Genomic DNA, 26,896 nt, shown 5'->3' with positions numbered 1-26,896 from the left:
CACTCTAGAGGGTTTTAAAGATTGATATTGCTGGGTAGGGTGGCACATGCCTGCAATCCCAGCCTGGTTCCAGGACAGCTGGGGCTACACAGAGACATTCTACTTCAATATTAGTATCTCGGAACCACCACAGAATCCTGAGGGCCAACAGCCTAGGAGACAGGACCAATGAACAGACTTGGGTACGGCCCTGGGACCTGAGGTGGTATGAGGGAATCTATAGAGGGGTTCCTCAGGGAGAGCAAACCAGGCTTTGGGACAGAAATAGGGGGATATTGAACAATGGATTGAAAGTTAAGAACACTTACTGTTCTTGCAGAGGACCTGGGTTTGAGTCCCAGCACCCACACAGGCAGGTTAGAATTGCCTGTAGCTCTGGATTCCATGCCCTTTTCTGACCTTCAAGGGCACCAAAGACACATGTTGTGCACATACATACATGCAGCCAAACACTCATATACATAAATAAAACAAAAACATCTTTAAAGTTTGGGGGGGGGGTTAGGATGAAGGTGCTTAAGAGGTAGGAGAGGCACAGAGTCCGGGTGGAGTGGGGTGAGCCACACCTAGATATCAGGCGAATGGGAGGACTCAGAGGTAGGAAACACAGGAACACACCTGGTATTTCAACTCCTCTGGGGACCAATGGCTGGAGACAAAGCCCAGCTGTGAACCGTGAACCTTTCCAGTCCATCCACCCTCACATACTGTGTTTTTACAAGACACAAGGTGTGTGTGTTTTTTTTTTTTTTTTTTTTTTGCTTTTTTTCATTTCTTTTTAATACAAACTTGGATCTTTGGGTGTGTCCTGCCAACAGAAAACAACAACAACAACAGAAGATAAAACCCAAAAAAGTGAAAAAGAAAAAAAAAAAAAAAAAAAAAAAAGAAAAAAAAAAAAAAAAAAAAAAAAAAGCTCCCAGAGGTTCTCCCTCCCCCCCATGCGAATTTGCACACCACGGGACCACAGCAGGTTTACAGAATGCAATATACAATCCACAATTTATAATAAAACAGTATATACAATAAATAGGATATTGTTCATTTGTCAAACGACCTGTAGATAAATTTCTCAGTGCACACTTGCAGGGTCTCTGGACACCTCGAAGCCCCTGCTCGCAACCTCTTGCACACGCGCTCTCTCTCTCTCTCTCTCTTTTTTTTGTCTTTTTCTAAAACTGTGTTTTGTTTTTAAGGTTTGTACATTTTAAAAAGTATTTACAATTGCTGGTTTTGTGCAGAAAGGGCTCACCTTCGGCTTCTGCGTGGAGGACATGGGCAGGGAGGGGTGGGAGGTGGGATATGGGGCTGCAGGGGGTGCAAAGGGCAGGTGGGAGGCAGAGGGGCAGGCGCTCCTGCCAGAGGACAATGTGGACGCTGGGAGGGGTCTTGGCATTGGTTTTCTGAAAGCTGTAAAGAAACACAAAAGAAGAGGCAGAAGTCAGCAGCAGACAGATACTGAACTAACTTCCAAGACTAGGGGGATAAAAAACAGGCTTGGCTCAGTTCCCACCAAAATTCTGGAGAAGCTAACATTGTTCCTTCTCCAGGCAGGACCCCATGTGACTTTGGGGCTCTTCTCCTGGCTCAGTTTCCTAATTTGGTGGTGCTCATGTAGTCTAGGTTAGCCTCAAACTCGCTTGTGTGCCAAGGCTAGCTTGAGCTCCTGATTCTGTCTTAGCCTCCTGAGGACTGTAATTACAGGTGCAGTTTGTCCATTTGTAAATGCCCAAGATCATACCAATAGTGAAAGATGGGCCAGAGAAGCAGGTAGATCTCTGTGAGTTCAAGGCTGGCCTGGTCTACAGAATGAGTTCCAGGATAGCCTGAGCTACAGAGGAAAACCTGCCCCCAAACCAAAAACCAAACAAAAAAAGCAAAAGCAAGAGCAAAGAAGGGAGGGAGGGAGAGGGGAAAGGGAAGAGAGAGAGAGAGAGAGAGAGAGAGAGAGAGACAGGCTAGAAGGGTCATCAGGGTCTCAAAGCTGGATTGGAGATAGCTGAGCTTGAATGCCAGTGCCACCATTTAAAAATTACATGACTTTGGGTAGGAGCTGAAGCCTGTTTACTCATTGGAAGGTCTTTGTGTGTGAGAGACAGGACCTCACCATAGAACTGTTGCTGGTCTTGAACTTAGTTCTTGCCTAACATCTATTGAAGCCCTGGGTTTGATTCCCATCATGGTATAAACCAGGTGTGGTTGTAGCCTGTCACCCTACTACTCATGAGGTAGAGGAAGGAGACAGAAGATCCTGTTTTAAAAACATAACAAACGAAAGTCAAAGGGGGGGTAACAGGCCCTGCCGTTCTAGGACTGTTGCTGGACCCAGTGTTTAAGACAGGGAAAGGCTAAACACAATGTGTAATACATTAAAATTAATAATCCCTTTTATTAAGTTCCTGGGCTCTCTAAACCTCAGTTTCCAAATGTTGCAATTATGGCATTGCTTGGTAATACTTTTAACCTCCATGGTTGGAAAGAGGGACCAGGGCAGAGTCTGGGCACAGCACCGCACAGGTGTGAAACACTGCTTCTATTTCCTTTGAATCCACCCCCCTTCACTGCCCCAGTCATCCCTTGTGCTCCTAGGAGAGATGAGGTGATGAGGAAGTCAGCCTCAATGAAGGAATGAAGAAATCACCCAGCACAATACCATCTGTGTTTGGTAGAAACACTGCCTTCCTGAAGCTCGGAAATTCCCAAGTCCCCACAGCCACTAAGGTACCTCCTTTTGCTAGACAGTTTTGATCTTGTGTGGGATCATGTGTGTGGAACTTATCTTCTCTATCCAGACCACCAGCCCACCCCCTCCATCTACAGCTCTGTTGCTGTAAGGGATGAGAGAACCGAGACAAGACAGGTTTGGCTTAGGCCATTCCCAGAACCTTGGGCTATTAGATTGCCTGCCTCTCAGAGGTCTGGGACTCTGGCTCCCCACCCCCAAGTGTGAGACTATTTCCTCCAGAATCAAGGGTGCTAAGCTGCCTCCTAGGTCTCCTCTGCCCAGAGCTACCTGTCCCCCCCCCCCAACAGCCACACGAGCCAGGAAGCCTTCCCTTGTACTTTCTTAGCTTTCCTCTCCAACAGGGCCACATTGGCATTCCACTCAGCCTCAGCTGCTGTCTACTGGGCAATCAGCCCCAGGGATGACTTTTGTCCTCTGGTTGGACTTGCCAGGACACCCTGGAGAGCCAGGGACACCAGGTGGGGTTCCTGCAGGGAAAGGGAAGCACCCACCTTGGTGATTAGGCCAGAAGCATGAGGGAGGGAGGGTGAGGGCTGAGGGAACAGAGCACCAGACCTGTACCACAGGTAAGGGGTACTGGGGGAAGGTAAGCTAGTGTGCTTGTGAGGTGACAGATGTGTCACAATAGGGGTAGTAAGCAGAAAAGGAGTGGGGTGCTGCAAGGAACAATGTCATCTTTCTACGGTTAGGGCGACAAGCAGGAGGACCAATGGCAGAGACGCAGGGAAAGGACTATGATGTGTGGGGTGCCAGCTTTAGCAAGCACTGGAGAAGCCTCAATCCAGAAGCTGGCTTCACTGCAGTTGAAGGACAGTTGCCAAGACGATGAATCTGCTGGGGAACTACTGGAGAGGGAGGGTGGGCTGCTGCAAACTACTTGGCACGCTGACAGTGATGAACCCCAGATTTGCCTGCTCCCCTCAAAGGCCCACAGCACAAATTCTGCATAAATCCCCTTCACTCCCACCCCTACCAGCCCCTAGCCACTGCCAGTGACCCTCTGCAAGCCAGGTCTCCATGGTGATCTCAGCCCAGCAGGCAGTTCCTGCCAGAACCTTCCCATGGTGCCTGAGGCCAGGCAGCAGGAAGGTTTCTCACCCTTGGCTAGGCTGCCCAGAGCACCTTACCCCACCCACCCCCCAGCTTCCGGGCCTTGGCCAGCCAGGGGCTCAGGAAGACTCTGGGGAGGGTGGTGGGTGGGGAAGAATCACAGGCTGGGGGTGTTCTTGGTGAAGGGAGAATGCTATGCTGAATAGAACACAGACCTAGCTAGGCTAAACTCTAGAAAACTGAACCAAATACTAAGGTGCCAGGCAGCCAGCCCAGTTCAGGGACTGGGAACAAGGCAGAGAACGTTTTATCTCTGGATCCGCTCTAAAAGCTTCCTGGAGTGGAGGGAGAGAGCAAGGCAGACAGACCCTAATCAGGCAATCTCCATACAGGTAGATGGTTGTGCCAAGGGAAGTCCTGTAAGGTTCTGGAAAAGGAGGAGCACTCAGTCCAATCTGGGGAGGAAGGCTGCTGCTCTAAATTTACCACTGAGTACAGAGCTCATCCTGTGGGGTTCTGGAAAAGGAGCACTCAGTCCAATCTGGGGAGGAAGGCTGCTGCTCTAAATTTACCACTGAGTACAGAGCTCATCATGCAGGGATGGAGCATGCATGTGGACTGATCTAAGGCTGGTCAGCATGCCAGGGTATCCAGCTCAGCTCTTTCTCTCACACCTCTAGGATGCCTCCTTAGAAGGCCCTGTTACCATAGCTACCTGTGTGCTTCCATTCTACACTATGCTCTTGTAGAGCAGACCTGTGTGTGGCACCTCCGAAGCCAGAGTCCCAGTACGCACCCAACAAAGACTGAACCTTTCGGTGGCTCCACGAGGACCCTCATGCTCCAACAGTTTTAGCAACTGAGCTGCCAGGGGCTTCAATGGTTTTTTGCCTGGGCAGAGATTCAAAGTGCTAGAGATTGTACAGACACCAGGCTGCCCAGAGAGAACCATTCTCCTCATAAACAGAGCATACACTCATGGCTCCACCTAAGCAACCATGTATCACACCCACTTCCTGCTAGGGTGTGTGCTCAGGCTTGACCTCTACTCCCTAGCCTGCCTCCAGCAGAGGATCTCAATGTCAGATAAAGGAGAAGACAGAGGTGGGGCCCTCCTCTCTCTAGGCTTCTTTCTGCAGAGTAAAGGGTTTGAACAGATGGCAAGAGAGCTCTTTAGGTGTCCCAGGTATGAGGGGTCAAAGGACAAATCAACTGCATGAAGACTGTTAGTTCTCTGGCATTTTCAGGTCATCAGGCCTATGAGGTAGGTGCCTCAATGTACAAGTTATTTCTGCGGGGCTTAAAATACACCCGATGGGCAGAAATACCACCAGGGGGTTCATTGAAGGGTCACAGGAAGTTCCCAATTGGGACCAAAGAGGCCAGTGGGACAGCTTCTCCACTTTTCTGGGAGCTTCCTCTGCTGCTGGACTCAGAGACCTATAATACTTGCTAGTGGGACCAGATGGGCTTACCTGCAAACACCCACCAATCTGCTCATACACATATTTGTACACTTTTACACACACACACACACAGCTCTCCACCCTGCAGGCAACGTCCTATGTAAGGACAGGCTTCACTGATGCTGTAGACATGCAACCAAAGTGGACGCCAAAGGCAGGGGTGACGGAGTTGGGTGTTCTGTCACTCCGTGTTTCTGTGGCTCCTGGGAGGAGGCCTCCCTCTGAAAGCCGCCTGCCTGGTCCCGAGAGTTGATAGTTCACTGACACACCCTTCTATGCACTGCTTTTAGGATTACTTCCTGAAGACTCGAGAACCTTCACTCCTCCTCCTGTTCTTTTGTAGACAAGGTTTCTCTAAGTACCCTTGGCTCATTTGGGACTCAGAGTCCACATGCTTCTCCCTCTAGCATACTCAGCTGACCTTTCCTCTCTTAGTTCTTCTAGCATATTATCCTGTTACACACCCACAGGCTGGGGGGGGGGGGAGGAGACGACAAGGTACGACGACCACCGCTAAACCCGATGGCTGAATTTGATTCCCAGAACCCACATGGTGAAAGAAGAGAAAGGATTCCTAATAACTGTCCTCTGACCTCCACACACACCTGAGATACCTGCAGAATGGTGAGACACTGGAGTGGAAGAGACAACGCAAAGATGAGTGACTAGCCTAGAGGAACCGATGGTATGCTGGAGACATTCCCGGAAGGGCTGTCAAGGCTGCATAAAGAGCTGGAGATTAATTGTGCCTGGGAAGGATCATGGAACACTTCTTGGAGGAGGTGATGCTTGAGTGAAAGACTGGCAGTGACAGGTGGGGGACCACAGTGGACAGGAGAGGGCAAAGCAAAGGACACATTCTGTGAGGACCTCTCTGATGCTCCCTCCTGACTCTGCCTGGTGAGGAAGGGTGTGTGTGTGAGAGAGAGAGAGAGAGAGAGATGGGGATGCCGGTGAGGAAGGGTGTGTGTGTTTGTGTGTGTGTGTGTGTGTGTGAGAGAGAGAGAGAAAGAGAGAGAGAGAGAGAGAGAGAGAGAGAGAGAGAGAGAGATGGGGATGCCGGTGAGGAAGGGTGTGTGTGTGTGTGTGTGTGTGTGTGTGTGTGTGTGTGTGTGTGTGTGTGTGAGAGAGAGAGAGAGAGAGAGAGAGAGAGAGAGAGATGGGGATGCCGGGACAGAAGCCGTAATATCTTCTGCACCATGCCGGGCAGTCAGGCTTGTATTCTGTAGACAAGAAGGCTGGAGAGGAAGGACACAATCAAAAGGTGTGAAGCAAGGACTTGTGAGAGCAGATGCACTTTAATCAATTCATCCAATAAATATTTTAGGGGCTCCAGACACCGTGCATCTAAAAATGCTGAACACCAAGCACTTTGGCGGCCACCACGGGCAGAATGGGCTGGGGGGGGGGTGTGGGTGAGCCAGAAACCCAGGTGGCTGAGTAGGGCTCGAGCTGCTGAAGTCTCTAATTTGTTAGGAATGTTTCCAGCTTCAGGAAGGCCCTGCTGCCCTCCTTATGTAGCTCAGAGAGGGCATCGAGGAGCCTCCCTCCTGCTGGAGGAGCTGTGGTACCTCCCCTAGACATGGTACTCAAGTAGATGTGCGAAACAAGCCCTTTGGGCCTGTGGGTCACTGGTGCCTTGGGCATGGGCTACAAGCCAGTGCAGAGCAGGCTGCTAGTTCACATGGACTGGACAGACTTCATCTATGTCCCCAGCCCCCATCACAGGCACTATGGCACCAAAGATGACAGTGACAAGGCAGACCGAGCTATCCAGGGAAAGTTACAACACACTATACAGTTACAAGGAAGGTTCCCTGGATGCTTTGTGTTTGGGGAGGAGACTGGATTGTGAGGACAGGGTTCTAGCTGACCCGGGTGATTTTCCAAAGTCCCTTGGAGTAGAGACTACTTCATCCTGTGTCCAACCCTCTCTGGGAGGACTTGGTCCAGTGGCTAACATAAAGAACACTGTGATTACCCTTTTCCTCATTCCCCCTAGGAATGGCGATAGAATCCAGGGTCTTGTGCACAGCACACAAGCACTCCACACTCTGCTACATCCCCAGCCCCAGAGAAACTTCAAGGTTTCCAAATGTTCCAGGTTCACTGCAGAATACAAGTCCCTTGTAGGAGGGCAGCAGGGAATGATGCAGGGGGGTTACCTTTGGTCAAGCAAAGGTCAGGAACAAGGGTTGGAGATGAGTGACTCACACAGCTTGAACTGGGGACCCAGAATTCAGACTGTGGGAAGGTATTCATCCTTCTGCCTACCAGCCACCAACTAGGTGCTTTTCTGAGGGCCAGGCCAGGGCTAAGGGCTTTACATGCCAGTCCCCTTCATTGGTACAAGACATAGAGACAAGGTGACTCACCAGGTTATGTGAATCACCAGATCACCTAGCTGCTAAGGGACGGAACCACCTCAGGAGCCCACGTGTGACCACAGACATGCACTCCTAGCCACTGCCTGCCAGTTTAGGTGCTCTGTGGGGTGCAGGGAGGAGGAACAGCAGAAGGTATGTTCATAGAGAGATGGAATTTTCAAGAAGCGGGGGCTCTGAACAAGAAGGCCTGGCCTAAATATGGCTACAGGGAAGGCAAGCAGAACTGGAGGACGACCTCAGAAAGGGAGACAACATGGAGCTCAGAGGAAGCAGGGCAGGACTGGCTGAGCCCTGACATGAGGCCTCTTGCTCAGAGCCAGAAGCAAGATCAAGTGACCTCTTCAGGATTCAAGACTCAGAGAGACAAAGCCCAGAGCAGCCGGGCCTGGCCCAGGCCAGGGCATGCCTGCTGACCCTGGCTGGTTGGCGGCCTTGGAAACTGTTCCCGTCAGGCCCCAGCTGGTGTAACCTGGTAGGACCTGTGACATTTCTCTTGGCCTCAGTTTTAGAGCCAAGAGCTAGTAGGGAGCGGGGAAGGATTAGAGATTCCTGAATATATGTGGGCCCTTCCACCTCTACTCCTGGGGTCTGGTGTGGTTGCTTTTTGGTTCAAGGGTCCCAATATGGAGCCAGTTTGTCTGGCTCTGCTTTCATTTAGGGGACCTGAGAAGATGCCTGTATGGGCCCAGGGTCCCCAGCCCTCCTCTGACCCATCCCTATCAGCTATAGCACTCAGGAGAGTAAGGACACACATCCCCGGCTGGCGCCTCTGACCGTGCATCTCCCAGCTCTCACTGGGATGAAGCCTGCCTTTGCCCTTGGTTCCCACTGCCCTTTGCCCCTCCCTGGCTCCACATCTTGTCTCTTTCTTCTTCAAGCCGAAGTGCAGCTTCTTACCGCAAAGCCACAAAATTCATTTAAAATGCTAGACCTTCTGGATCCAGAGGTACATGCCTGTAATTCCAGCACTCAGAGGACTGAGGTGGGAAGAGGCAAGTTCTAGGTCAGCGTGATCTATAGTGAGTTACTTCCAGGTTACCCAGGGGTATAACAGAGCAAGACCTGGTCTCACAAAAACAAACCCCTGAACAACCCTCCCCCCAAAACAAAACTCAGCCCCCATACCTAATGTGACCTATTATTTTGCAGCCAGGGAACCAGGGAGCGGAGGAGCCAAGGAGCCAAGGAGGTGGAGATGCAGTCGCATGGTAAGCTTTGAAAGTCAGGGATGGCTCCATGTTTTACAAACTACAGGTTGCTGGGAAGTCTTGGTTGGGCCTCTTTCCTTACCTCACCAATGAAAGTCAAGATGTTGCGAGGAGTCCCTGGAGCAGTGTCACATAAAGGGACAACACTATGTGCACAGAGGAGTGACTTCTGAACACAGCACCCACTGCCTGGTGTGCATTTTTTGTTCTTCCCTGCTTCTAGGCACCCACGGTTTCCTACCCAGAGCTTCCAGATTCTCTGTGTGATTGTTTTAACTTCCTGGGACACATGCTGATCTCCAGACAGTGGCCATGTCTGCTTTGTCTCCCCAGTCTGTCAGAGTTAGCCTGAAAGGCTTCAAGATGACAAGCTGAGCTACAGTTCTGCTTCCCCAGTGCCCAGCGTTAAAACTGCCCACTACCTGTTGGGTGAGTGTGCATCACTGTCTTCTCTGCTAAAGCCTTCAGTGGACAATGTGACTCTCCTCTCTGTACCCTCCAACCTTTTCTCACTCTAAACACAGGAGGGCTGTCCTACACAGAGGGGCTTGTATGCCATCCTAACTAAGGAAGGGAAACTACCCCAGACCACTTTAGTCCAAGTCACATCACTGCTGGCTAGTCTGGTCTCCTTCCTTTCAGCATTTGCCTGGTTTCAATGTGACTGTCTTCAGTGGCTCCCTGTGTATCTTGGGAAGCCTCGAATTCCTTGCAGTGTCTTACAGGGTCTGGCTCTGCCTGCCTGGCCCGTGCTTAGCTTTACTGCCTTCTCATCCATCAGTACTTCAGAACCAAATCCCTTCTCCTACTCTTCAAGATTGTATACACCACTTGCTGTTCATTCTTCCTCATTACCATCTAGCCCCTGCATCTTGCTGGTAGCAGCTGTAAGTTCTGGGTACCCTATTGCAGGCTCTCACAACCTCCTAGCTGGCCTTTCATCACCCTTCCCTGTGGCTCTAACCACCAAGTGCTCTGTGCTTAGTACCTTTCCCTCTGAACTGGAGGCCCTCTGAGGATCAAGCACCTTGTCTGCAGTGCTTCCAATGCCAGATACATTGGAAGGGCTGCACCGATGTCTCTGGAACTGCACGTGTCCCTGTGAGGACAGTGCTGCTGTCTCCCAGTGCTGGGTGGGGAACAGGCTAGAATGTGGGGCTGGATGGCATCCCAGCTCCTCCTGCCTTCGGGCTTCACTGGGTGGTTCCATTATACACTGCACTGAGCTGTGACCTGCCCAAACACCCAGCCCCCACACATTCATTTTCCATCCCAGAGTCTGGGAGGAACGGTTTTGGGATTATTTCACATTTCTGGATTATCCATGAGACATCTCCCCTCCGGTGAGAAGGATCAAGAGTTTGACATTTTAAACCCTAAGCAGCTTCTCTGTGGCCTGCTACAGATCTGCAGCCCTGTGGCTTGCAGGAAGACCATTTCAATCTTAGCCTGGCTTCATTAGGAAGGAAAAAACACTGTCCCCCACGCCCAAATCGAGCTATTGTCTCTGCCATACAGACCCGTGAAAGCCTAAGAGGTTATTGAAATCAAGTTTCTCAAAAAGATGGGGAACCAAGGTCAGAAAAGGGCAAAAGCTTACATACGTAGCAAACTGTTGGCCAACCAAGGACTGGTGTTCCCAGGGACCTCTTGGCTCTTTGCCACCCTCAGGTACCAGGGCAGCTGGGGTCTAGCAGTGGGGCCATAAGTTCCCACTGACTCTACTTTGGGACCCTGAGTCGCCCTGGGACTGGAACGGCCTCTCCAGAGCAGGGGCCTCTCCAGAGCAGGGACGACAGGCTTGTCCATGAGGAGGCAAAAGACCCAGGAGGCTTTGGGACGGTAAGATGAGTCAAGCTCTCAGCTACTCCACTGGTAATGGCCACATCTGGCCCATTCTGTGACAGACCTCTTGCCCCAAAGTGGGTCTAGTTGTGACTGTATTCAGGAAGATAATTCCTCTAACTCCACTATTCTCTTCAGTTACTGGGACCCTTTTCTTTCTGCCTTTTATTTTCCTGAAAAATATTAAAACAGACTTCAACCATGAAGGCACAGTATCTGAAAGAAATAATGGCAAAGTGCCTGCAAATATTTAGTTGAACTCTGGAAAAGCATTTGGCTTGAGGAAAGGGACTGTTTCCCTCCCTGGACAGACCTATTGGCTGCAGCTTCCTGGGGAAGAGATGGCACTGCTCCTCTTCACGTCTCTGTCTCTGCCCCACAGGGGCCTGACCAACACCAAGCCCAAGATGGTTTTAGAAAGCTTTGAGGGATTGGGCGTGGCGGCCGACACCTTTAATCCCAGCACTCAGGGGGCATGGCAGGTGGCTATCTGTGAGCGCAAGGTCAGTAGGTCCCTGTCTTGATTTTTAAAGAAGCCTTTGAGGACAAGAGCGAGAATCCTAGAGGCCATTTTGTAAAGTTCTTGCGAAGCAGTGCCAAGGCCAATTAGCTACACCAAAGAGGCCTATGGAGCGCTGAGTGGATGACTGGTCCACTCTTTTCTTCATCTGAAGGGAGGCAAATGCCCTCCTTCCTAATCGGTAAGTGGTATTTCTTACCCAGGCAAGTATGAGGGGAATGAATGCTTGGTCTTACACAATTTATGATTCTACCACTCATTGATCAGACCTCTGAATATTCTGTTGGGTTCCCCACAAAGCACCTCAGGCTCTACAATCCTGAGTCCTTCTTTCCTGCTGGCAAGCCCTACCATCCCACCCTCCTCTCCTCAAACAGCCCTCCCCAACCAAGAACCCTCACCCTCCCTCCCTAGCCCTCAGGTTTCCGCCCTTTGCACCCACACCCCCAGACTCACCCAGGAACAAAACCTCGTGGTCCAGTCGGCACTTCAGTTGGTACTACAGGGAGGTGACGGTGAATGTGTCCTCAGGGTGAGGTTCCGCCATGGGCCCCAGGAAGCCACTCTTAGGGCCCCCACCCAGGCCAGGATGTGCCTGTGGCATAAAGCCTGGATACCTGTAGGCAGTGTCCTGCAGGGGCAGCAGCGAGTCCCTTGGCACAGGGGACAGAGTTAAGTCACTAAGGAGTGGGCAGCCATAGCCAGCAGTGGCTGCAGCAGGGCCACGGGGTGGACCCGGCGGCCGGGCCATCTCCAGGGGCTCCTTGTCGGCCTTGGGGGTGGCTGGTGGGCTAGCCAGGTGAGGGGCACTGAGGCATACAGCCTCCGTCCTGCCCAGGAAGTCAGCCAGCAGCCCTGAACCCACCTTGCCTTCATAGGGTGGGCTACGAGCAGCTGAACCCGGTGGGTACCAATAGGCTGTACCCTTGCAACTAGGGGAATCATAATGAGGCTGGCCCAGCGGCAGGTCCCGGCAGCTCAGGTGAGCCTGGGCTGCAGCTGCATGGCTCAGGCTAGCCCCCTGAAGACCATGCTTGAGGGGCTCACAGGCAGTCAGCTTTGTAGGCGGTGGCCGCAGTTCTTCCTTGAAGCCGAGTGTAGGCGAACAGGTGGGTGAATATGCCTTCTGCAGGCCAGCATCGAACACTGTGGGTGGGTGGGCCAGTGGCGGGAAATGTTTGCCATCAAGCTCGGGAGCACCGAGGCTAGGAGAGTCACAGTGGAACCCTTGACCAAATGTGCCATCAGAAGGTGTAGATGGATTCATGGAGTAGGGTCCCATGAAGTCACAGGGGTCACGTTCTCCCACACCAAAGGCTCTTGACTGGGAGGGCAGTGGTGACATGCTGCTGTCCCCGCTATAGTAGTCTAGGCCAAGGTCTGGGCTGTCCTGGAACAGTGGATTAACTGGCTGTGGCTTGGGGATGAACTTGGCCTTAGCAGCTGTACCACCTCGCTCCTTCTTGGCTGAGCAGGCCCCACTACCCCGGCCACCCCGAGGCTGCCGGGGACCGGTGCTCCGTTTGGACGGGTAGCCGGAGGCAGTGGCCGAGGCAGATGTTGAAAAGCCCAGATGTGAGGCCTCAAACAGGTCCACCTTCTTCCGCCGTCCACGGCCAGGCTTGGAGCTACTCTGAAAGAGGACGCTCTGGTTCCAGTTGTAGCCGGGAGCAGATGATGCTTCATTCCAGTCCATCATGAGCTTCTCCAGGCTAGACAAGCTCGACTGGCCCTCACTGCTTGAGGCTTCACTGTTGGCACGACGAAAACCACCACCACCACCAACTGGCTGATTGAACTGGGTGCTGTCAGAGGATGACTCGGAGAAGGTCTCAGAAACGGCAGTCTGCTGCTTTACCTTCTGCGGCGTGTAGTTCGAGATGTCCAAGATCACGTTGGGCTCACTGACATGGCAGTCAAAATTGGGATTGTAGAGCTGACTAAAGGCCTCCGAGGCCCAGTCCAGGCCTCCATACCCCTGCCGGAAAGGCCACTGAGAAGCCCCCACAAACTGCCGACAGTTCTCGGGTGAGGGCTGAAAAGAGGAGGAAGAGGAGGAGGTGGCGGAGGCTGCAGAAGCTGTGGTGCCCTTGGGTACCATATAGCCACCAGGTGAGACAGTGCTGGCTCGACTGTCACAGCGTAAGGGTGTGGGAGCTGACCCAGAGAAGGGACCGCCCTCAGAGCTGTTGAAGAAGGATGTCTTGCTGGGTGGCAGGCAGGGACCCCCAGTAGGTGGTGGAGCATAGCCAGCACTGTGGGCGCTGCTGGGTGAGGCAGGAAGGCTGTTACCGCTGCCATAGGCAAAGCTGCAGTCCTTGCTGTTAGCACAGTCCTGGCCTGAAAAGGGCTTTGCTGGGGCAAAAACACTTTGTCCTGTCCCATAGCCACCATACTGAGGTGGGTAGGTGTTGGCAGGCGGGTGGGTTGTAGGTGAACGGGCCACAGCGGAAGGCGGGGGAGCCAGCTTCGGGAAGGTCTCAGCTGCCCGGCAGTCTGAAGTGGCGGCTGGGGTTATCCCATAGCTTGTTGCCCGTCCTGGTGGGAAGGTCTGACGGGAGGGCAGGACTGGCTGGAAGGAGGGGTCTGCCCCACCTCCACTGCCGCCCACCGCCACTGGGCTAGCCTTGGCTCCCCGGCTCGGGAAGGTGGTAAGCCCCCGCTGAGCAGGCAGCCCACTGGAGGGAGGCCCTGCATAGGTGCCTGATGCCTTCCGGGACTCTGGGCGAGAGGCTGAGAGGGCAAAGTCCAAGAGGTCAGAGGAGTCATCCGAGTCAAGCAGGGAGCGAAAGTAGCCAGTGAAGAGGTTTTGGCGCTCCTGGCTCAGCTCCGTCTGGCCTGAGGGTGCACCAGCATAGTAGCTGCCACGGCCTGAAGCCCCACTCTCCAGTCCAGTGGAAGCAAAAGCCCGGGCCTCAGTCCCTTGGAACCCACAGTTTCGGCCAGCTTGCCCTCCTGGATGCCCATGGTGAGGGGCCCAGCCACCACCCTTATCCCCAGCCCATTCAGCACCTGCCTCCCCAAAGCCTGGGCCACTGGGCACCTGCTCTGGGAACAGAGTCCCGTTCTTTCGGGACCGCCTCTTGCGCTTGGGCTTCCCAGTCACAGCATCTATCTCCCCCCGGCCCCTTTTGCGTGGGTGCCCCAACTCTGTGAGACCAGGACCCACAACCCCAGCAGCTGTCACTGCCACCACTTTCTTTTTCTTGCCAATGCCCTCAAAGAAGTCACTAAAGGAACAGCGGGCTGCCTTGGCTGCATGACCTCCACCCCTGCCTCCAAAGCCCCCTGTCTTGCCTCCTCGCCTCCGGAAGCCCTGTACACGATGCAGGAAGTGGGAGATGCTCTGGGTGTCTGGGGCCTGGTGCACTGACTCAGGCTCACTGGGTGTCCAGCAGCGGGGTGGGGAGCACCTCCCAGCACACTGGCTCTGGCGGTTCAAAAAGGCCAGCTTGGCAAGGACATCGGAGTACTCCGCCTTACTGTCATTGGCGTCTGCTGCGTACGATGGCTGAGGAGATGCCAGTTTTTGTTTTCGCCGCCTCCGTTTCTTTGCCTCGGGCATGGCCAAGGTAGCTGCTGCCACAGTGGCGGCCTCAGCGGCCACCACTGCTGGCTCTTTGGGCTTGCCAGGACCCAGCAACAGGTTCTTGGGAGGGCGGCCACGCTTACGCTTGAGAATAATAGGCATCTCACCTGGCGGGAAGACCACCACCACATTCCGGCCATTATTTTTCATCTTCAGCAATGGGGTGGGCTCTGCGGACACCCGCAAGCCCAGCTCCTTGCCTTCCACACTCAGACTGCTGCTCAAGGATGAAACTTTGTATGTGGTCTTATTCCTCCGCCCCAGTGACACAGGGATCTTGGCCATCTTCACCACCATGCGCCGAACACCCCTGCACTTGCCTTTGCGGGTGGGGACCACTGGGGTCTGAGAAGACTCTGGCTCCAGCTCAGAAACTGGCCCCGGGCCTGACAGAGCAGGAGATGGTGGAGGTGGTGGCAGCGGTGGGGGCTCAGCCAGGGCAGCTGCTAGCCCCGTAGGCATGGGCAGGGGAAGGAGGCGGCCTTCAGGTCCTGAGTCTGCCTTTCGTCCCCTTCCAGCTTTCCTCCGTCGACACAGGATCTTTGGCCTATCGGTACGCCTCAAGGCATACTTGGGGTGGCCCTCGGGCCCAGGGGGACCATGAGGTGAGCACAAGTCAAGGCGTAAGGGCTCAGCCAACTGGCAGTGCCCCAGGGGCTGCTGGGGCTCTAGACGTCGACCAGGGACATCCAGCAACTTGGGCAGGGGGTCGAGGGCTTGGGGGTCAAGGAGCTGGGACTCTAAGGAGTCAGGTAGGGTATCTAGGGCCTGCAGAGTCAGGCTCGGCAGCCCCAGAGGATCAGCAAGAGGCTGCAGGGGTGGTAGCTCCAAACCTTCACCTAAAGGCTCTAGTGCCTGTGGGTCTAGGAAGCGGGGCTGGGTGTCCAGGAGCTGTGGTTCAGGCTGTGGTGATGGCGGCTCAAGGGCCTGAGCCTCCAGGAGCTGGGCCTCAGGGCAAGTAAGGGAGGCCAGTTCACTGAGGATATCGGCATCTGCTAGCTCAGAGTAATCAGGCCCATCTGGCTCAGGCTCTGGGGGCAGACCAGTGGCCGTGGCTGCCGCTCCAGGACCATGGCCTTGGCCAGGCTGGGGACTATCCCTGGGCTCAGGCTCAGGTTCATAGAGGGGGTGGCTGGGCCGCTCTGACTTGGCGTGAGGTGTGACGCGCTCCTCAGGGCTTCGGATGCTGTTGGCCAGGCTAGGTGAGGAGAAGAAACTGTACTGCAAGTCACCGGGTGGTGGAGCGGGTGGGCGGCTCAGTCTCAGCCCACCACAGTCCAGATGCACACCGCTGTGCTGCAGATCCTGCGACAGCCTTGTCAGGTCCTTCATGATGTCAATCAGCTGCACCACTGGACGCAGATTCACACGGCCGTTGTCCCAATGATGGAGGGAATTGCTGTCTGGGGCCGGTGTGGGACAGTGGGCCTGGGAGACAGGCCGGGCTGCCCGAGGGGGTAGCAGGTCGTCTCCCTTGGCAAGGACTGGTGGACGCCGGGTGCTAGGGTCCCGGCGTGGGGGTGGGCGTGGATTCTCAGAGAAAGTGTGGGTAGAAAAGGCCTTGTCAGGTGGGCTGGCAGGAGGCCGGGTAGGAAGCAAGGGCCTGGGGGTTGGGGGACCACCGGGGTAGTACTTGGGCTCTCGGAGGTAGTCAGGAGAGCTGCACACGGCACTGGAAGTCACCACAAGGCCCTGGGGCTTCACACGCATCCTGACCTTGTCCTCCGAGGGCCGCCGGGCGGGGCCAGGGATGACATGAGGGTGCGAGAAGCCGGGACCAGAACCTGCCAGAGAAGGAGAGGTGGGAGGTCTTCAGTTTCTCATGTCCTAATGAGCCCGTGTACCTTTCTCTACGGTTCCACTGTTCCTGTGTTCCAGCCCCTGGCCCAAGCCCAGATTGCTTACAGGTCTTCAATCAGGTATATACAGTGAACCCCTCATCACCCACCCCCTCCTATAGTCTATAGAGGCCCAGAGGATAGCTTCACTGTCTTGGAGAAAGAGGCCCAGCAGCAGGACAAGATGACCACACCACATAAAACTGACTATTTGGCCAAAGCACCTTTCCTTCTCATCCCCATTCCCCAGGGTGCACTCACCCTCGGCTCTGCCGCCTGGGCTGTCACACTGGTTATCTCTGTGGGCAACAAGACATGTAACAGATCCAAACTCTCCACATGATTTAGGGTCCACACTCAACCCCAGCTACTCACCCGCACACAACCCCAGCCCTTTCCAGATGCCACCCCAGGCCCCTCAGTGCTCCCTCGTGCCTGACCTGGTAAACAGAGGGACCCCGTGCTTGGGGACTCTGCCAGTCGCTGGCTGTCAGCTGGGGGTGTTGTGGAGCAACTTCGGCCTGAGCCCAGGCCTTGCAATGCAGACAGCGCCTGGAAAGGACCACCGCAGCTCAGGTTTAGTGAGCACCTACTGCACGCCAGGCACTGGGCTGGAAGCTGTCCAGGCATTGCTTCATTTAATTCTTCATACCAGCCCTGTGAGGTAGGGGCTATTAATAACCCCATTTTGCAGATGAAGAAGTGGTGGCTCAGACATGAAGTAATATTCACCCATCCATCCATTCACATGTTCATTATTTATAAAACATCTACTTTGCACAAGGCCTGGGTGGTCAGACACTGAACAATCATAACTGACTTAGTAATTAGTGGACTAAGAGCTACAAAGAAAAGTGAAGAGAGAACCTAGCATCAAGAGCCCAGCCGCCTCCAGGAAGCTGACAACAAAGGCCTGTACTTTGGGGACACTTTCTCTATTACCAACACTAGGCTAAGCACTTTAATGGATTACCTCCTCTAACCTCCCTACCATACAGAAATCAATTATTATCCTGCCCATTTTTAAAGAAACCATTCAGTAAAGGTTCATCTCCTGACACATGAAGCTCTCCAAGACACAGTTCACAAGTATTACATTAAAAACAAAACAAAAACGTTATTTTTACTTTATATGTTTGTTTTGCCTGCACAGATGTGTGTGTATATACATAAAACATGTGTGTGCCCTGGTCCCCAGGTGAGAAGAGGGCATCAGACCACCAAACTGGAGTTATAGATGGTTGTGAGCCACCATGTGGGTATTGGACCCTGAACCAGGACCTTCTGCAAGCAGCCAATGCTCTTAACTGCTAAGCTATCTCTTCAGCTATTATTTTGTTACATTTTAAGTGTGTGTGAGCGCGCACGCATGTGCACGTACATGCTTGTATATGTATGGAGGTCAAAGGACAACTTGCAGAAGTCAGTTCTCTCCTTGTGGGTCCCATGAACTAAATTCACATTGTTAGGGCAAATGACAAGAGCTTTTAGACACTGAGCCATCTTAGCAGCCCTGTTTTTCAGGACAGAGCAGTGGACAGGGAGTATTACAGATGTGCATTACCATATCTGGCTCTCATGAAGTTTTTTTCTTATTCTTTTCTAAACCCAACAAAGATGCTGAAGGAAGATCAGTGGCAAGAAGGTAGAAAGTAGCCCGGCGGCGGGTGGCGCAAGCCTTTAATCTCAGTGCTTAGGAGGCAGAGGCAGGCAGTCTCTGAGTTCAAGGCTAGCTTGATCTACAGAGTGAGTTCCAGGTCAGCCAGGGCTACACAGAAAAACCCTGTCTTGACCCCCCCCCCAAAAAAGGTAGACCTTCAGAGAGTCTCTGAAGTTCTATGTCACGTGCAGCCTTCAGTCCAGTCCCTGTCTGTCTTCTTGGAGTCTATCTATTTCACCTTCATAGTACTTATCACAAGTGTAATCAACTACTTGTGTGACTGGCTATTTAGTGTGTCTCCCTTGAGACTGTGGGTTCTTTAGGGGCAGGGATCACACAGTCTTGTTTACTGCTGTATCCTCTGACCCCAGAGCCTGAGCTATGGATGCTACATAAATATTTACGGAGTGACTCTGAGCTGGTCAGGGCAGAGCTGGGACTTAGAGCTAGGCCTGTTTGAGTCCCAAAGGAGCCTGAAGACTCAGAGCTGAACAGGAAACAGGACCTCAGCCACATGAGCACTAACTGCTGAATGGTCTCAGAGAGTAGCCTCCGACCCCTGCCTAGTGTTTGGTCCTGGATCATCGGTTTATGCTCTAAGGACAGGTTGCCATATTGCCTAGTGCTGGCCCACAGGGAGAACGTAGGGCTGACTCAGGGAGAGGACACTGTAGGAAAAGACATTCTTGTGAGCCCCTGAGGTAGACAGTGCTATGTAATTCACTGACATTCTAAGTATCACCAGGGTAAGGCTCTCTGTTCCTCTCACTACATCTCTCCACATCTGGAAAGGAATGCAGCCCATAGGAGTAGTGGGCAGAAAGAACTTTGCAATCCATATACATGACCCACCAAGTCCTCACAGCAACCCAAGCGGCATGCATGGCTTATTATCCTGGAGCTACAGAGCAAACAGGCCCAGAGCCCTTGTGAAACTCGCCTGAAGCCTCACAGCTGTTCCGAGGCAGAGTTCCTGAAGCTCTTAAGGCCAAAGTCTCTCTCCCACTCTTAGCTCCTGCAACAACCCTTCAGCCACTTCTAGAAAGGCTCTTTCTCGAGCTGTGGTCTAATTTAAGGCTGGGAGGAACACTGAAATTATCTAAGCCATTGGCTTCCAAACCCTGAGCTGGGGGAGCGAAGGAGCTGTGTAACACTCCAGATACCCAGGCCCTAGTCCAGGAGGGCCTGACTCACACATCTGAGGGACATCTGGGAAGCTGTGTTATGATCTGCTCCCTCAGTGGGTATCCTGTGCGCCAGTGCCATTTTACCCAAGAGGAGACCCAAATGGGAAAAGCTTAGGAGACTTCGCTTGAGGCCACAAATGGGACATGAAGGACCCTTCTGTTGTTCATCCAGGTCAGTCTCCATTTCTGTCCACTGTCCAGGCCTCATCCTTCTGCCTTCCCCGTACCTGCTAACTCAAGGCTCTGATCTCTCCTAGCTATGGACCTGTAACCCCTTTAAGCTCAGGACTGCTTCTCTCTCTCTCACCTCCCCTCTCTCTACACATACCCTCTCACAATGTAACCTGGAACTCTCTATGTACATCACGCTGGCCTAACAGGCAGCTGTGCAACCAAGGAAAACCTCCTGACTCCACCTCCTTAATGAGATCACAGGGTACACCACCACACCCAGTTTCTGTGGGTGCTGGAGATTGAACCCAGGGCTCTGTGCATGGTAGGCAGATACTCTACCAACTTAGCTACATTTTCAAGCCCACCCCACCCCCTTTCTTTCTGGATTGACTTAGAGTCGTGGCTGGCCTAGAAATTACCAAGTAGACATAGCTGACCTCAGACTTGCAGCTACCCTCCTGCTCTGCCAGTGTTGAAAACACAAACGTGTACCACCATGCCCAGTGAGTTTAGCTAGTACTGCTGTTTTTGAAAAGAGAACATCACGCCTTTAGAGTATAGGAAAAGCATGGCAAAGGCACACTTTTAAATTCAGCTCTCAGGAGGCAGAGGCAGGCAGATCTCTGAGTTCAAAACCAGTTCTAGGACAGTTAGGGCTACAGAATAAGACCCTGCCTCAAAGTGTGGAAACAGCTCAGACTCTGTAATCATCAGGTCAATCTTCCATCAATAAGCTTGACCTGGCTTTCAGGGCTACCTACCAGCAGCCACCATTCCTCCCTTGCTGTGGGCAGGGCTCAGCAGCCCTTCCTGCTCTAGAGGCCTCCCACTTGGGGCCTGAGGGTGTGATCTTGGCAGAAGAGACAAACCTCCCCAGTGGTTGCTTCTGCTCCACCCACCCATGAAGACCTTTGGCCACATCCTCCTGACTGTCCACTGCTCTTCTGCAGCCTTCAGGATCTGAGGGAAGCCGTTGGCTCCGTTTCCCACCACACCCCAACAGGCAGCCACTCTCTTGGCCTGTTCTCAAAGGTACCACCTAGCCCAAGTCTGTGAATGAAAAGTCAAAAGGGCCCTCTGTCTGCTCTTCTGCTCCAGGGTCAGTGTCTGAGCTTGCCCACAGGGACACCAGCTGGCTAGAAGGGGGGGCCCCAACCTGCAGAGCACAGTGCCGGGAAGCACCAGCCCACATCCTTGATCCCCAGCCCCACCCTCCCCCGCTGTGGCCGTGACCACCCCACCCCTTCCCCAGCCCTCCTCCCCTCACCCACCCCTAACCTCCCCAGGGGAGCCAAGCTGCCAGCCCCAGCTCTTACTTCCGGCCTCATGACCCTCCCTGCAGCCTGCATGCACCCCCCCATCTCCCTCAGCTGGGAGGCCCAAGGATGGCCCAGGCCTCCTAGCAGTGGGAAACCCTGCTGTTCTGAAACCTTCCTCAGGACCTCTCTTCTCCACTGAGGCTTTACCTCCCAGGATCAGCCATGCTCCCTTCTCAAGAACTCCGTCTTCCCTTCCTTTTAGCATCCAGTCCCACCCAACATACAGATCTTCTAGCAAGCAGATTCCAGCCTCAGGTCACAGCAAAACAATGAACCAGTCACTTATTTTAGATTTAAATGTGAGCAGAGCGGCTTAGTCATACCATTAAGGACACACAGCCATGCCACTCAGTTTTGCTGTTATGTAAATTTGGTTTTGTTGGGAATTCTCTTGCTTCACCACTCAGAGGTTCAGCCTAGCTGGCTTCCCCTAACTATCTCAACTATCAGTTCTCTAACCTTTCTCCTAGCTTCTCACGGGTCATCAAGATGCACTACCTTCCCTAGCCACTAGGTGTCCCCTTGGAGCCACTGATGCCCCAAGGGGAGTTGGTCCTGCCCCGCCCCCGAGGCATCAGCTCCCCTGACCCCAGCACAGTCCAGCACTGCATAACCCACCTTACCCTATCCCCAGCCACACAGAGCTCCTTTGTGCAGCCCCCGCCCACCCTCTTCCTGTCCAGAGTGGGGCACCTGGCAAGCAGGTCTGTCCCTGTACCGCCCCTGCCATCCCCTTGCCCTGGGCACCAGGTGTAGGCACCACTGCCAGCTCTCACTGGACCTGAGGGTCACCCCACTGGCAGCCCTCCCTTCCTCCCTCCGAGGTCACCCAGGGACTGCGCTTCCCGCCCCACTCCACCCCCATCCCCTCCTGCCCTTGGCCCTTCCAGACTCCTGTCCTTGTCTTTCCTTCTGTCTCCCAGAGGACTCCCTCCTCCAGTACCACTAGCACCTCCTCCCACCTCTCTCCCGCCCCCGCCCACGTCCCTCCCCAGAGAAAGCCAGTCCTGCCCCGCCCCTTGCTGCCGACCAGGTCGGAAGAACTCCTCCCCCTGGAAAGTCACTGTAGGAAAGGAAGTGACTTCAGCAATTTGGCCACAAGGCTGGGCACTGCTGAGCCCAGATCAGCCTGCCTGGCCCAGCCCACCTCCAAAGTACGAAGGAAGCCATGTGCACAGGCCACCTTCCCTAGCACCGAAAACCCTAAGTACACACCAACCCACCTGAGAGCGTTTGAGTCTTGACCACACACACCTCTCCAGTAGCACCCTGTGTGGTAGAAACGACCTAGCACACCCACATCTGCACAGGCCACATATTCAGTTCAGTCCCCCCTACAGAGTGCCACATGTGAAGCTCTTACCTATCCTCCCAACCTAGGCCCACTTACATAATAACTCTTGTATACACAACCTTATGCACTAAGGACAGAGAGCCCTCCACACCTGCTTGCACACAAACCCAGTACCAGAACATTTACAGCCTCACATCCTCCCACAGCCCTGCCTCCCCACCCTTCCTATCCCTGGAGGCCCAACCCCCTTACAGACCTCAGGAATGCTCCTTTGGAAGCTGGGTGGGGTTCCCAGCAGGCTAAACTCTAAGGAGCTTCCTGGAGCCTGAGGCTTTCATGTGTCAGTTCAGGGAGTTGCCTCTATAGGGCAGGGCAGCCCCACCTGGCCTCTGTGGCTGGGAGCCTGGGTGGGCTAACCTGGGCCATGAGAAAGATGGAGCCTACTGCTCAGGCCCCTAGCCGGACGCAATCACACCTGGACTACCATACCCTCCCATCTTAGCCTCCAAGCTCTGTGCTTCCAAAGACTTCAGTAAAGAGGTGTCCTGGGGGGGGGGGGTCAGTTGCAACTATCAGGCACTCTTGGTTTCCACCTCTGCCCTGAATCCTGGTTACTGTCATAACCCATTTCTCCTCCCAGTTCTCTGAGGTCATCAAGGAACAGGGACAGTCCTCGGGCTAAGAGGCAGGACTCTAAAGGACTCACTGTCTATCCACAAGTCTCCATTCCCCTTTCTGGATAATGAGAAGGACCAATAAACAAAATGTTTCTTGGCTTAAAGGGTCTCTCTCTGCTAAGCTAAGAGAAGATCCCTGATATGCTGGCCTAGGCCTGGCTGGCTTCCTCAGTTACCTGAGCAGGCTTTGCAGAGGCCTGGCTCAGCAGGACAGGTCTGTCTCCACCAGCATCAGCTTCTCCAAGGTGGTTTCTGCAGAGTCCTGAGCGGTGCCCCTCACCTGGGACCCTCTGCACACACTCAGCTGGGTTGGCTCTGGAGTCCAGGCCGATGAGCAGACGATCAGGCAAGCTCCCATCTGTAGATGCAAACACAGCACACCAAAGATAAGCATGGAAGCAGGCTGAGGCAGGCAGAGGGCAGAGGCCAGCGAACCAGGAGGGAATGCTTCATGAATACCAGTCCAGCTCTGACTTTATCCCACTGCAGAAACGAGTACCTCCCCACCCTCTAATTCTTCAAAGATTTAATTATATTTTGTGTGTCTTGCATGCCTTGTGCCCACAGGTCCAAGAGTAAGCTGGATCCCCTGGAAGTGGAGTTACAGATGGCGGTGAACCACTATATAGGTACTGTGAATGGAACCCAGGTCTTGGCAAGAGCAACAAGTGCTCTTAACCTCTGAGCCATCTCTCCAGCACTGAGTCCCTGTCTCTTACTACCCTGGGCTCCTATCTGGAAGAGGTGTCTTCACATGTCTAGGTATCCAAATGTGTGCACAAACTGCAGACAGGAGAGGCAGAGGAGGGAACCGCGCCTTGGCAAAATTCCCTTATCCAGCATCCTTTATGGTTCTCCATTTTCTCATCCCTAGAATAGGGGTTACATCTTCTGAACCAGAGAGAAAGATAGCTCTAGGGAAGCTGAGGCCTGTTAGTTGTGCAGGTGTGAGATGCTGTTCTGAGTGGTAGGATGCCAGTCTTCATAAAGGTGCATATGCGGCCGGCACTTGCCCATCTCCAGCGTCAACTGGTTATACCTCTTGTTTTCCTTAATAACCATGGCCTTCCTCACCACTCCCCTGCTTCCTGCTTATTGGTTGGTCCCCTGAGGTCTGCACTGAAGCTGGGGAAGGGTGTGTGTGTGTATGTATGTTTGCATGTGTGTTTAAGAAACAAGCCTCAGGAAAGTTTATAGGTTCTGGTTGCCTGGGAATGTGCATATGAGACCCTGCCTGTATAAATGCACAACTATGCCTGTCAGTCCATGAGTACACACACACCTGTGAGAGGTTGCCGGGTTTTACTCTGTCTACCATGCCTCTCTGTATGCCAATGTTGGCACCAGCATGCTTAAGACTATGCATGTGAGAGGGTTCAGGTGTAGCCCAGAGGTAGAGCACTTGCCTAGCAAGACCTGGGTTCTACTCCCAGCACCACAGTAAAGTTCACACCTGGGATCATGTGTTAGATCAGTAATGGCTGGTGTATCAGCTGAGTCTATGTCTAGAGTCTAGAAGCTGAGTCTAGAAGAATCAACTGTCTTCAGTTATACTGGATATGTGCACCATCTAGATTTCTATTCCGTTCAGCTGTGTGTGTGTATTTAGCTGAGCCTGGGACAGGTGTGCCCAGCTGTGAGTGTGCCTGTGTATGTACACACTGTGCCTGGCTTGCTGAATCTCACTGTGTCAGGAGCCAGGCCAGCTCCTGTCTGTCTCAGAGCTCTTTGGGTATGTGTTTGGCAGCAGGGTGGGGGCGGGCGGCTGATCCTCTGCTGTCCCTGCAGGTTTCCAATCTCCAGGCCTGTGACTGCAGGCATTGGTGTCACTGCGGATCAGCAATGCCTACCTCCTACCTCTGCCTCTCCTTCCTGTGGGCTTTCAGGGTCATAGTGTGACAGCGTGACTGGTCACAGTGTCCCCGTGTGTTTGTTTTGCCATGGTCAGTGTGTGCTTGCGGGTGTATCTTCCCATGTGTGGATGTGTATGACCTTATCATTGTGAGTCTGTGCATATTTGTGTGTTGCTGGGTCCCTGTGTTACCCCACTATATATCTGTGCCAGTGCCATCACGTGTGAGAGGGTCTATGTGCCTCTCAGCACAATGGTGCCTCAGCGTTTGTGTGGTACCTTTGTGGGGCTCTGTGTGTGTTCACTGTTTGTTGTATGTGCTGGCTTGCCTCCCTTCTTCCCTATCTCCTGAGTGCCTGAGCCTCTCTCTCTCTCTCTCTCTCTCTCTCTCTCTCTCTCTCTCTCTCTCTCTGTAGGAGCCAGACAACTCCCCAAGCCTGGATTAGGGACAATTTATCCACAGGCAGAGAAGAATTCCAACCTGCCAGAGCCTCCCTCTGATCCGTCCCCCCTTCCTTGTGGTTGGGTGGGCATAGAAATGCAGCCTAGCAGTTCCGAGCCCTCAGGGAGCCCCAACCTCCACAGTTCCCCGGAGGCCCAGGAAGATGGAAATGTGGGACTCTGGGTGGCCTGAGCCCCCTGATCCCATCAACTAACTGGCCCCCACCCAGGCCCCCCCCCATAGCTCAGTTAATCTTGGCCCTCTTCTACATGTGGTGGGTGAGTGAGAGAAGTCTACATGGGGTCTGCTGGCCGAGGGCTGAGGAGACAAGGAGCAACAGTCCTCAAAGCCTCTATATCCTGATATTCCCTAGTTGACAAATGCCACCCCCCCAATAAATAACTAGGGAACACGCAACTGTGCCCATTCAGGCTGGGGGGCGGGTGTGGTGAGGGAATGTGGCAAGGGGGAGCAGGGTTGGGCTGGGACTAAGGCTCCCTTCACGGTGCTCCAGGCGCAAGGCAGAATCACATGTTTCCCATTAGCTGCTTTGGCCTCCTTGTTCGGGGGTGTTGGCTGGGGGAGATTTGTTCTGGTTGCAGACACCAGAAGAGACCACACAAGAGAGAGGAGGGGGGTTCTCTAGCAAGCACCAGAGGCAGCAAGGAAGAGAGGCAAGGACAGAAGACAGAGGCTGGTCATGAGAAAGGTGAACAGAGACAGTGGGGGACAGGGACAAAGAGGCAGGCTGGGCTAGGTCCCAGACAGATACTGAGTTCAGGCCAAGAAGGAGAGAGTCAGAGAGGAAGCAGCCCGAGAGGTGAGAGTGGAGAGACCAGGAGGGGATGGTGGGGTGGACAGAGCAGGAAGGTGAGGTGAGGGCCTCACAGGCAGGGAAGTGGATGCCCAGGCGGGTGGCGGGTGGGCGGGGGCGGCCAGTGCCTGAGCCTCCCGCCTGCTGACCCTCAAGCCTCGGAGATAACAGACCCGAATAGTGCTGACTTGCGGTTCAGAAATCCAATATCCTCCGCAGCGCACTAATCGACTACCTGAGCCCCAGCCCGCGTGAGCTGCCCCGATTAATCCTGCGGCTCCACAGCCTTAATTAGTTTAACAGTTTCAGGGGCAGAAGAGGCAGGCAACAGGGTCCCTAGGCCTATGGGGACACAGCCCTCATGCAAACCCTGTCTAGTGCTCCCTTCTCTGTCCCCAGAGGCCCCTCCCACACCATTTGGAAAACACTGGGTCCTTTCTCCTGGGGCACAGTCCCAAGGGCTGGCGCTTGGGTCAGAAGGTAGGTCATGTGACACAAAGACACCCACCTCATATTGTGCTTACTTAGTTCCTTTTGGGGGCCTTGTGGTCTACATGGGGAAGCCCCACAAACTGCCAGCCCCATGGCACGGGGCAGTATGTTGTCTCTTTAGGGTGAGAGATGAGCTCCTAACTCACCGACCATCCCAACAACATGAGATAATCATACACGCCACTCCCCAAGACAGCCAGAGAGGCAGGTGTACAGTCACCGACAACCTTCCCCACAGGAGCAACTAAGCACATAACCTGTTGCTTCCTTGAAAGTATGAGATGGTCATATCCGACACCCCCAGATGGTACAAGGAAGGTGTCCAGTTGTCACCCT

The 26,896-nt window shown here is 53.6% G+C and overlaps 1 protein-coding gene across 2 annotated transcripts in view; it reads right to left on the bottom strand.

Annotated features, from left to right (window-relative positions):
• Positions 1-974: 974 nt before the first annotated feature.
• The window catches only part of Ahdc1 (AT-hook DNA binding motif containing 1), a 66,262-nt gene continuing 40,340 nt past the window's right edge, over positions 975-26,896 (bottom strand). For both annotated transcript variants that reach the window (XM_051189014.1, XM_051189015.1), the window contains 5 exons: positions 23,137-23,318; positions 17,090-17,201; positions 16,911-16,948; positions 11,679-16,595; positions 975-1,410 (listed from right to left, as the gene is read on the bottom strand). In XM_051189014.1, the coding sequence (XP_051044971.1) occupies positions 11,722-16,521 (4,800 nt within the window). In that variant the 5' untranslated portion in view covers positions 16,522-16,595; positions 16,911-16,948; positions 17,090-17,201; positions 23,137-23,318 and the 3' untranslated portion in view covers positions 975-1,410; positions 11,679-11,721. The remainder of the gene's footprint in view (positions 1,411-11,678; positions 16,596-16,910; positions 16,949-17,089; positions 17,202-23,136; positions 23,319-26,896) is intronic.

This window comes from Phodopus roborovskii, unplaced genomic scaffold (genome assembly GCF_943737965.1).
Source record: "Phodopus roborovskii unplaced genomic scaffold, PHOROB, whole genome shotgun sequence".
Lineage (NCBI taxonomy): Eukaryota > Metazoa > Chordata > Mammalia > Rodentia > Cricetidae > Phodopus > Phodopus roborovskii.
This window is presented reverse-complemented; position numbering and strand designations above follow the sequence as displayed.